The sequence below is a fragment of the Typopeltis vanoorti genome, chromosome 15 (assembly GCF_054136105.1).
Source record: "Typopeltis vanoorti isolate ZY-2024b chromosome 15, IOZ_Tvanoo_1.0, whole genome shotgun sequence".
Taxonomy (NCBI): Eukaryota; Metazoa; Arthropoda; class Arachnida; order Uropygi; family Thelyphonidae; genus Typopeltis; species Typopeltis vanoorti.
The window spans coordinates 81278041-81290165 of record NC_143563.1 but is presented as its reverse complement, the minus strand read 5'-3'; the positions used below and the strand labels follow the sequence as shown (position 1 = coordinate 81290165).

General features: G+C 35.8%; 1 protein-coding gene across 2 annotated transcripts in view; it reads left to right on the top strand.

Moving 5' to 3' along the window:
• LOC150098929 (glutamyl aminopeptidase-like) overlaps window positions 1-12125 on the top strand; it is a 354155-nt gene that overhangs the window by 118281 nt on the left and 223749 nt on the right. For both annotated transcript variants that reach the window (XM_090405705.1, XM_090405704.1), the window contains exons 7-8: window positions 609-743; window positions 864-995. In XM_090405705.1, the coding sequence (XP_090261831.1) occupies window positions 609-743; window positions 864-995 (267 nt within the window). The remainder of the gene's footprint in view (window positions 1-608; window positions 744-863; window positions 996-12125) is intronic.

Genomic DNA, 12125 nt, shown 5'->3' with positions numbered 1-12125 from the left:
CATACAACCTCTTACTGACTCACTTAAAATTGCAGCTCACCTCCTTAGCTTACTCCTGTCACACTGTGACAACAGACTAAGTCTTTTATCACCTCACTCAACAACATGTTTATATTTTCTCTTATACCATACTTGTCTCCTTTCAAATCATTTGTTGTGATTGCTTCAGTAACATCAACAATCTGTTGCATCTTTTTTTAAGGAACTCACCTTTAAAAAAATAATTCTAATAAAAACATAATTTAATTATTACCTTACTCTGGTACCATTTAAGTCCTTTTAATTTCCAATTTTTTGAGAAAACATTAACATTTGTTTCATGAATTCACAGAATGTAAATGTTAGTTCATAAAATGCTGAATTATTACTAAAACATAATGGAATGTGATAATATAGGCATATGTCTTCAATAAATCTCTTAATATACACATTAACAAATTATTTTAATTTCTTCTTCTAGTAGAAATTATTTTAATTTATACTAGAAATTGTTAATTTCTACTAGAAGTTACATTACATTAAAATTTATTAGTTTAATTTGTAAACCTGATTATTAATTTAGAGAAGCCTCATAGTATCTTACATATTATAATGATAAATTATTGCAGATGGATCAATTTATTTTAAGCACCACCCAAGATGCTTTATCTCTAGATGGACTTGAAAGTTCACATCCAATAATGACAAATGTAGAGGATCCTGTTGAAATTGAAGCAATTTTTGATGCAATTTCTTATAAAAAGGTAATCCAAAAATGTGATTTTTTTTTTATTAACAAAAAAAAATCATATATTATTGATATTCTTATAGTCATATAAAATAATGAAATTGTTCAAAGTAATGGAATTGTTTTATCTTAACAGGGTGCAGCAATTCTCTATATGCTGGAAAATTTTCTTGGTCTCAAAACACTTCGTCGTGGGCTAACTATGTATTTAAACAAGTATCGCTTTCAGAATGCTAAAACTGAAGATTTTTGGAATGTATTTACGCAGGTAAACTTGACAAAATTAATAGTTCATTTTCTTTTTTTTTTTTTTTTTTTTTTTTTGCAAGTACTTGAAATTTGTAATAAGACTTAAACTTTTATCAAGAAAAACAAGTTCCATCTTGGTGTCAAGGCTAGCTGGTGAAAGGATGTACTGTCGGAAAGCTCCTGAAAGATTTGTGATTTTTGTTGATTTATTAATATTTTGTTAGATTTAATTGTGTAATTTTAGTATATTATTTTAGTTTTATTAGTGTAGTTAGTGTACTAAAGTGTTTTATAACATAATCTATGTCGGGAAGTCGCCACTAGAGGGATTCGTAGTGTGTAGTGTTTGTGAAAGTTCCAGATAAGATAAGCGTTATTTTCAGTTATCGTTGATAAATTTACTTTAATATTTCGTTTTGCATAGTTTTGTTTGCCTTGCATATCTTAGTGCATCTGTTGTATTTTTGGTGTTTATAATTTATAATTTGATAAAATACATTACTAGTAAGTATGGCTCCAGTATGAAGGAAAATGGCGGCCAGTAATGATGGTTCACCATCTTCTTTCAAGAACGGTAATGTAAAGGAGATGATTCAGTGTACTATCTGCGAAATGTACGCTTTGCGGAGTGCGGTCAGAATGTGGTTAGATGATAATAAGGGAGTGAATGTTTATAGAAAATGTAGGGAGAATGAGAAATTGAAGTGTATTTCGGATCGTGAGTGTGATATTTATGTCAAACTTCAAAATGAAGAAAATAGGGATATGACAAGAAACGGCGAGGTTGTACCAGAGGTGAATGTAGAAAGTGTGAATGATAGTATTAATGGTTTTACAGAGAATAAAAAAGATGAGATAGATGCAATGAGTGAGATTGCGTTGTTCAATGGTGCGATACAAAGGGCAAAACAGCAGCTAGAGCGTATGAGCAAAAGTCGACTGAATGAACCAACCAATAATAAAAAGTATGACAGGAAAAATAGGCATATGAGTGTGAACATGAACAAAATGAAGGATAGAGTGCTGTATGGAGACTAGTTAGTACGAGGTGTGTTAGTAGAGGATTTGACAAAATCATACCAACCTGGTGCGACCCTAAAGGATGTAACTAAGTCTATTAGAGAGCAAAAGGAAAGGATGAAAGAAATGATTGTTGTGGCAGGTACAAATGATTTGAAAGGAGATAAAATGGAAATGATAGAAGACCTGAATGAATTGTTTGAGGTAGCAAAAGAAAAGAGCGAGAGAGTTAGAATGATTAGTCTTTTGCCACAGTATGACAGTGAAATGTTTAAAAGGAGGGCCATAATTGTGATTGACTTTATGCGTGGGTTATGTATGACGAGTGGTGTGGAATTTGTGGAAGTGTGGAGTGAGTTCGATGGGCGAAAGGATCTATATAAGATGGATGGCTTGCATTTGAATGGTTATGGTGTAAGGGGACTTGAGAAAGTGTTGCTGAATGTAATGGATGTACAAATTCAGGGAAACTAGATTTATTAAGGGGGGGTTAGATATACAGTCCTTAGAGAGGCAGTTGAATGCATGAATGAATATAATATGCCCGAGCGAATAAGGACAACAAATCAGAGTGGGATAGTTAATATAAGGCATCAAGGTAGGGTTGGGGCTAATAGGGGTCTTAAATTCATGTACACTAATGCTGGGAGTATTAGGAACAAGAAGGAAGAGTTTTTGGCCATGGTTGGCACTTCCAGACCACAGGTTATTGGTATTAGTGAATCATGGCTGACTGTAGATGATATAGCTAGTGGGATTGAATGTGATGGGTATAGTGTGTTCAGGAATGACAGGGAGAATAAAATGGGGGGAGGAGTATTGTTGATGATAGCTGATGAGCTATAGCCAAGGAGAATAGAAGTTGAATTGCAGGATAGAGAAAAGAGCACATTTGAGGCCACTTGGTGTGAGATTGTGGCTAGCAGAACTAAATATACAATTGGGTGCTGCTATAGACCAGGTGATGGAAAAGATGGTGGTGACAGTATGCACAAGCAAATAGAAGAAATGAGTGGAAGGAGGGTAATTATTATGGGAGGTTTCAACTATGGTCTCATTGATTGGAGTGAGGAGAGGACACACGGAAGGATGGAACTGGATTTTATGCAGTTATTAAGGGATAACTATCTGTGACAGCATGTAATGGAAAATACTAGGAGTCAGAGAGTACTTGACCTAGTAATTACATCTGAGGATTTGGCTGTAACAAATATGACCACATTGCCACCAATTGGTGAGAGTGATCATAGGGTCTTGACTTGGAAGGTGGCTAAAGGTGGTGGAATTTTCAATTAAGACAGGGTACATGGGGAATTATCGGGCTGGAAAGTATGACAAGCTTAGGAGTTTGATTGGTTCAGTGGCATGGCATGTACAACTGCAAGGACTAGAAGTTGATAGTGCATGGGAGGCAGTTAAGAAGTGTTTGCATGAAGCAATGGCTGACTGTATACCTAGAGTCCAAATAATAAATCAAGTAGGGGTTAAATGGATGAATAACACCATTAAGCTTGAGCTGCAAAAAAAGAAACAACTATGGAGGGAATTTAAGGAGAAAGGTGACTGGCAGGCACATGAACGGTATAAAGCGCAGGCCAGAAAGGTAACGAGTGTGGTAAGAAAAGCAAAAAAGGATTACGAAAGAACATTGGCCATGCACGCTCAAGAGAAACCTAAACAGTTTTTTAGATATGTAGCAAGTAAAAGGAAAAATGTACATGGCAGAATGATTTTAAAGAATGCCAATGGTAGGGAGGTAACTGAATCAGTTGATATAGTTGAGTTACTTAGTGAGCACTTTGCAAGTATATATCATCCAGGTGGTGACATTGCAGAAATGAATAAACCAGTAGATTATACGGGAATTGTGGTGAATGAAGTGGAGGTGAGTAGTCTATTGCATAACCTCAATGTCAATACATCCGTGGGATTGGATGGTATACCAGCTCGTGTTGTACGAGAAGCAGCTAAAGAATTGTCAGTACCCTTGATCATTTTGTTTAATTTGAGTCTCGGGTCTGGGTTAGTCCCGAGGGGGTGGAAAGAGGGAAAAATAGTTCCACTGCATAAAGGTGGTTCCAAGACTGCTGTTGTAAATTACTGATCGATTAGCATATCAGGAATCATTGTCTTAGAGAAATTAGTCAAGAAAAGAATACAGGATTGGATAGATGAAAATGGGATATTGTATGGGGGACAACATGGTTTTGAGAAGGGTAGATCATTCCTCAGTAACTTGCTCACGTTTTATAACACAGTGATGGCTGAACTGGATGGGGGTAATGGGTTTACAGTGATACTACTGGACCTTGCCAAGGCCTTTGACAGGATACCACATGGAACCCTAATCAGTAAACTGGAGCAGATGGGGATAGATATAGGGTTGGTGAGATGGATAGGAGGGTGGTTGAAGGAGAGATACCAAAGAGTGGTTTATGCAGGAGTGTAGTCTAAAAGACGGCTTGTGACTAGTGGTGTGCCGCAGGGCTCTGTTCTTGGACCACTGCTTTTCAATTTGTTCATCAATGATGTAGGAAAGGATTTGAGAGAAAGTATTCACTTGTTTGCTGATGATGCAAAGTTGGGTAGAGCAATTGTGAGTGCACAGGATGTCAAAATCTTACAGGATGATTTGGATAGTTTGGAGGACTGGACTAGGAAAAATGGATGTCAATTTAATGTGGCAAAGTGTAAGGTTATGCACTTTGGGGTGAAAAGAATAGCAGCAGTATATCGCATTGGTAGAACCGTACTCCAGGAGATTGATGAGGCCAGGGATTTGGGAATGTTGGTGGATAGGGAATTGAAGTTTAGGGGCACATTGCAAAAGTTACTAAAACAGCTCACCAAATCACTTGGCTTCTGAAAAATACTTTAACATGCAGAGACAAACAAGTTGTTGTTCCTCTGTATCGAGCCTTGATAAGACCCCATCTGGACTACTGTGCCCAGTTATGGGCACCAGGGTTTCTTCGTGATGGGGAGGAAGCGGAGAGGATCCAGAGATGAGTGACCAAGAATGATAGAAGGTCTGTGGAATAAACCTTATGAGAATAGGTTGAAGATTTGTGGGTTGCAGAGATTGGACAATAGGCAAAGGAGGGGTGATATGATTGAGACATTCAAAAGACATTCAAATTACTGAAGCGTTTCTATATGATTGATTCAGAAGATATTTTTGAAAATATGACTGGTGGTGGGAGGACTAGGGGCCATGCATGGAAGCTGGGCAAGAGCATGGTTGACAAGGGAGTTAGAGCTAGATTTTTTACTTGGAGAGTGCTGAATGAGTGGAATAATCTTCCAGAGTCTGTTGTGGGTGCTACGACTGTGAATGAGTTCAAGGCAAGGTATGATAGATACCGTGTCAATGTCGAATAGTTGTTCTTGACATGATTTTAGGGCCTCCCTCGATGAGTCTGTCGACTCCTTGGAGTTGTCCAGAACAATAATAATAATAATTATAAAATAGAGATTAGTGATGTGTACGTGAAAAATGAATGCTTTGAAAATTTTTTTCATTTCTGTGTCCTTGCACTTCCTTTAATTTCTTATTAGTTGAGGCAATTTTCTTTTGATGTTTCTGTCTCTTTTCAGTTTCTGCTGTTGTTATTATTTTTTTTCCATATTATCCTTTGATTTCTGCTTCAGCAAGTCATACATTCTTGGATGGCCTGACCAGGATCAGTTTTCTAGTAGGCTTGACTGCAAGGGTAAATGGTGTTGAAGTCTCCTTTCCCATGATCTGTGGACAAGGTCCAAATAGTGGGCATCCATGTTAGTTTATTTTAATGATATTGATTAATTCACAACATAAAATTAATTATTTCTTATCATTCTGTGTTGTGAATTAATACCATTAAAATAAACTACTGCCAACACATAAGACTGTCTACTCGAGTGGACATCTATGTGTGTCTCTGTCAATGAATTCGGCCTTCATTTTAGAATGAGCCTTTTCTCTTCACATTTACCGGGACTCTCAGCAGGCCCAACCAAATACAGAAACCATAGCAACGTTGACAATAAGAATAAGAAAGAGAAATTATCAGAGATACTTACAAATATGCTATCTTTTCTTATACATCATTGAACACATGAACATCCAATTGGGAGAATATTCCCCTTCTTTATTTAGAAAGGTTTGGAAGGATCCCAAAAATCTGTTAAAAAAATTCCATTTAGGAGATGTTCAAAGCAACCTCTTAGTACAAAATCAGTTGAGGGAACTTTTTTGAGAGGAGTGATGTTGGAGGTAAATCTTTTCTCACTGTTCCTTAAGAGAGATTTGTTTTGAATTAAAAGATCAAGGAGTGACAGCCATAAGAAAAATTCTCGTAGTAATGTTATCTTGGTATCAACCAGGAATATCATTCTTATATGGACCCTTTCACATCAATGAAAACAGGGTATCTCAATCTGTCAAGCTCTACATTCCAAAGTCTTTTGTGCTGTTTCAAATATCAGAAATGTGGTCATGCCAAGTTTGCCTATCATATTATGCCATTGGTGCCAGATGTGCTAGTAAAATTAAAATAAACCACCCAAATGTGCTGCAAGGTGGATCATCAAGGGTAACTCCCCCCCAAATTTGTCCAAGGTAGATGATGAGAAAGAGATTCTAAAGATTAAGACAAAGTAATACATACTGTATTGGGGGGGGGGAGATAGAGAGGCTTTTTCCACAATAAGTAGTGGAAAACTCTTTCTCTTTCACACTAAGAAGGCACTAACAGTAAAAATACTATCGGTATCTAAGGGGCATTAACACACATGACTCTCTCACATCAACAACATCCATTAATTGTATGGTACTTCCATTCTCATTAGGGTAAATCAGAAAAAAGAATATAGCCTCATTCCTGAAAATACATAAAAAATTATTCCACCACTTCAAAATCTGCTGATTAGAAAAATTAACTGTACACCTCAGTGAATAAAGGACATTCCTCCAGATTCACTTATAGAAGGGAAGAGGAAAATAAAACTAGAAAACTATGGTATTGGACAGAATAAAATTTGACAGTGCCTTGGATATTTTTTCCTGAGGAGGAATAGATAGATGCTAGCAATTTAGAATTCCCCCAAAACAGAAAAAATCCAAGACTAATGAAAACAAGACCTCGTAACACTGGAGCCAGATTGAGATCCACCAAAAATATGTGATGAAATTATTCCTACAATGGAATTGTCATGGATTCTGCCAGAATATCGATTACATCAAAGCCAAGACAATGTGCTTTTGTCTGCAGGAGATGCACTTAAAGCTTGATGAAGAGCCTACCTATTACATTATCCTTATGCAGGAATAGGACATGAACCTGCCTGTGGAGGAGCTGCTATCCTTGTGGGCAACCTACCCTTCTACTAGGTCCCACTCAAAACAAATATAGAGGTGGCTGCTGTTAACCTTTCAGTTGTATCTATTGCAATATGTTTTATCTATTTACACTAATACAGATGTCTCCCATGGTGACCTTGATCTCTTATTGCACTGCCCTTCCCTATTTGTGTTGGTGAATTTAAATGGCCACAGCCTTCTATGGGTAGTGTTTCTAATAACATCAAAGGAAAGTTTTAGAGTGCATTCTTGACAACAGTCTCTCCTTCAATATAAGAAGCAACATCTTCTTCCATATGTGCTATTGACTTAATAATTTGCTCATGTCCCCCCCCCTGCTGCCCCTCTCTGTTTAAGTGGGAACTGATAATTTAAATAGGCATGATCATTTAACTGATATCTATTCTTTTACATAGACAACACTGTATACCATCTTAGAGCTCATTTTCCATTATGATATCTGAGATGGTATATTGGCAGAACTGGATTAACACGATGAGCAGGCAATGCATCACATTGGGGCACCTTCTACAAGGGGGCACTGAAGTGAGTACAAAAAATAAAAGAAAAGCACGCTTTAATATTAGCGTTTATTAAATGCATATATTCTCTAAATATATGGCGGAAGCAATAAACGAGCCAAGTGCTCATCTGGGATGTCGTGTTACAGGGGTGCCTTACACTACTGACTTTCCTTTTTGCATGCAGTGTACATTCACCAGTTAGGAGGTGAGACGCGCAAGTGTATTCAGCTTAACTTCTATTACAAAGTGACATTTGGCCATTTTTTGTGGAACAGGCCTCACATGTTGTTTGTAAATCATCAAACTGTTGATTGCTAAACACACAGTGAATGTGTAGTTAATTCCCACTGAGATAAGTATATTCAAAATTTAACATAAACCTTTACAACTCAGCAAAAAATGTATGCATTTCTTTAAGTATTTATTTTTATTTTTTATTTACATTTATTTTTTATGTCTTACCAAATTTTTTGTTCAATAGATATATTACTTCAGAATAAATTTGGGCATAATAGAGACGAAAAAAATTATTTGAAGCTGCAAATAAAAAAAGAAAAGCAGCAAAAGAACTTGAAAAGAGAAACAGAAAGGACAGCTAACTAAATTTCTCAAAAAGGCTGAAGGTTTATCCACATATTTCTTAGATAAACTAAAAGATTTAATACAAAAAAAAAAAAAAAAAGAGCCAAAGGCTTCATTTCAGCAATGCAAAATTATATAAAACCAAATATAGAAACTATAAAAGTTTCATGCGAAAATTTACCAGAGAGCTTGTGGGAATACACTGCCGCCATACTACGAGTTGCCCTAGCCGAACCTAATAGGAAAAGCACGAACGCTAACAGCGTCCGTATATTGTCTTTTATTGGTCCATTTTGATAGGTTTCACTAGTCAGCAATATACGGGCACTTTTAGCTTTCGTGCTCGTAGTATGGCAGCGGTGTATTCCCACAAGCTCTCTGGTCAATTTTCGCACAAAACTTTTATAGTTTCTGCACGAAACTTTTATAGTTTCTATATTTGGCTTTGAACTAATGTTGGATTTAATATCCACTTAATTTATATAAAAGATTTAAATTTAGATATTAAAAATTTGCAGAGACAAGGATATGATAATGGGACAAACATGCGAGGAAAACACATCTGCATTCAGAGACATATCTAATGTTAACCGTCGAGCACTCTTTGTCCCATGCGCAACACACGCACATTAAATTTGGGGATTGCTGATGCTACTCAAATTAATACTGAAGCAGATTTTTTTTCTTTTCACTATACAAGAAATTTATAATTTCTTTAGTGATTTGACTGAACGATGGGATGTACTAAAAAAGTACACTAAAATTACTTAAAATTTTATCAGATATTAGATGGGAAGCGAGGACTGATGCTCTTTGTTTACTTAGATATAATATTGGAGAAGTTTTAGATTCTTTTGTGAAAATTTATGATAATATTCAGATTGAGAATAGTACAAAATATGAAGCAAAAACATAAGCTTTGAAAATTAAAGATTATGGATTAATCTTTATCAATATAGTGAGTAAAATGTTTCAGAATCTGAACACAAATTTAAGTGAATCTATAAATGCATTAAATAATGTAATCGACTTTACTAAAGAATTTAGATCGGATGAAAATTTTAATGTTATACTTGAATCGACAAAAGTGTTAGCATTAGATTTGGAAATTTCTTCTCAGTTCAAAAGCAGTACATTAAGCAGACGTAAGAAAAGATTGTTCTGTTAGGAATGTTCAGACAAAGCGCCAGTTGATCTGCAATATAACTTTAAAGTTACATTTTTTTCTTCCAATTGTGGACACTAGTATTAATTCTTTGGCTTTGATTGCTTGAAAAGTCACTTTAACATACAGGGTGGCCATAAAATAACTTTCCCTCTTTGGAGGCATCTGTAGCTAAAATCAATGAACGGAATGAGACCAAATTTTATATTGAGACATTTGAATTCATGGGGAGATGATTTCCTCAAAAAAAAGATTTAGTACCAAAAGCCGCTGACAGGGGAAATTTTGGCGCTGGCAGAGCCAAAAGCAGTCAGATATTTGCATTAAACGTAGGTAAAAAGGATTATTCAAATTTTACTGTGCATACGTGACAGCAGCGCCACCAATTCCACTTAAAAAGGGATTGGGAACATTCAGGCAGTTACTCGAATGACTGATGAATTGTGCTCAATATGCGTCCTACCTTGCCTCATCATGCTTTACTTCTTAAGTTGTTTTACCTTAAACAGTGCAATGCTGTAGTAGCCCTTCGGGAATTTAGAAGACTTCATAACCTGCGTACAGGTCCTAAGTTGTAGCACTGAGAGCTATGATTAAGAAGTTTGAAGAAACTCGATCACTAGGAGTTACATTCAGTACAGCACCTTTTACGCCAGCATTTCAGTAATGAGAGGGTTATCAGTCAGTTCTTTCCAACGGCATGGCCACCTCGATCCCCGGACATCAACACTCCATGTGACACTTTTGGCTGTGGGGGTATTTGAAATCCGTTGTGTATGTTGGTGGCGTTCCCAACTTGCATGTCTTGAAAGAGAACACAAAATAGGCTGTTATGAACATTCAATCTAATTCCTTGTGCTCAGCTGTAAAGCATGTTGCACACCGGATGCAATTTGTTATACACAAGAAAGGTCAGCACATTGAAAATCATGTATGTGGTCCACGGGACCCTGATTCTGATGAATAAAACATTATTTCCTGTGAGTTGAATCACTACATTAATTTCTGTGTCTCTCGCAAGTTGTTGTTTTAGTTTAATTATTATTATTCTTATTATCATTGTAACGTGCCACATATCCAGCTGGAATGAGTGACGCAGCTGTTGCTTACACCGTCGAAATGTTATTTTTCCATTTTATCTGCCTTTAGTGTAATTATCTGCTTGTTTTTGGCTCTGCCAGTGTCAAAATTTCCCCTATCGGCAACTTTTGGTACTAAATGTTTTTTTCGCAGAAATCATCTCCCTCATGCTTTCAAAAGTCTGAATATAAAATTTGATCTCATTCCATTTATTGGTTTTAGATGCCTCCAAAGAGGGAAAGTTATTTTAGGGCCACCCTGTATTTCAGTTTTTATCTAATTTCAAGGAAATTTCTAATATGGGTGAGGGCACTTTAAGAAAATGCTGTGATGATTTACAGGTTGCACTGACTGATGGTGAAGAAAAGGATATTTGTGCCACCGAATTATATAAGAAATACAAATTCTAAAAGACAACATATAGGATAGTGACAGGTTTAGACCCACTGAAAATATTACAATATATATATATATGCACAAATGATATAGAAAGCGCCTTTATTAATTTAACAATTTCTCTTTGAATATTTTTGATGCTTCCAGTTTCAGTAACAAATGGTGAGCAATCATTTTCAAGACTCAAACTAATAAAAAAATATCGAAGGTTTAGTATTTCAAAGGAAAGACTGGTTGGTCCGTCAATGATTGCAACAGAAGGTGATATCTGCTAGAAATAAGTGAAATTTTAGATGAATTTGCTTCCATAAAATCAAGAAAAGTAAACTTTTAAATCATATAATTTTTTCATGCATTTCTTTTCCCATTAAAAATTAAATGATTCTTGCAATTTTTCTAGTTTATGCATCTCTAGTTATAATAGCTCATAGCCAGTAATCGGCAACTTATGTATTTGTAATTCTAGTCTATGTGCATTATGAATGTTTTGTGATTTTTGCTATGTTCTTATATGTATGTTTCAAAGTACATAATTATACATAAAAATACGTGTGTTTTGAGTTTTTCTCCTTTCAATTTTAACTACATTTAAAAAAAAAAGTAACAGGGTGTTCAACTTAAAATTGCATCGGGGTGCCAGGATCCCAAGAGCCAGCTGTATATTGGTTGATTGGTTCATTCCTTAGCAGACTTCTCTTTCTTAACAGAATCTGATTCTGCAGCAGTCATCTTATTTCCTGTTACTGAAATATTGAATTATATCATGAAACATATAATAGAAGCTGATATAACTCCGATACTGAAAACATTCCTGTCACTTTCCACCTTTTCTGATTCTGCAGCAGTTATCTTATTTTTTGTCACTGAAGTATTGAATTATGTTATAAAACATAATAGAAGCTACTATAACTCTAATATTAAAAACATTCCAGTCAGTTTCCACCTTTTCTTAAACCATGACAAAATGCTGAATGCACGGTAGCCAAGAAAGCTGGGGACAAAGTACAACCGAGACAAATCAAGTACTATGGCATCATACAA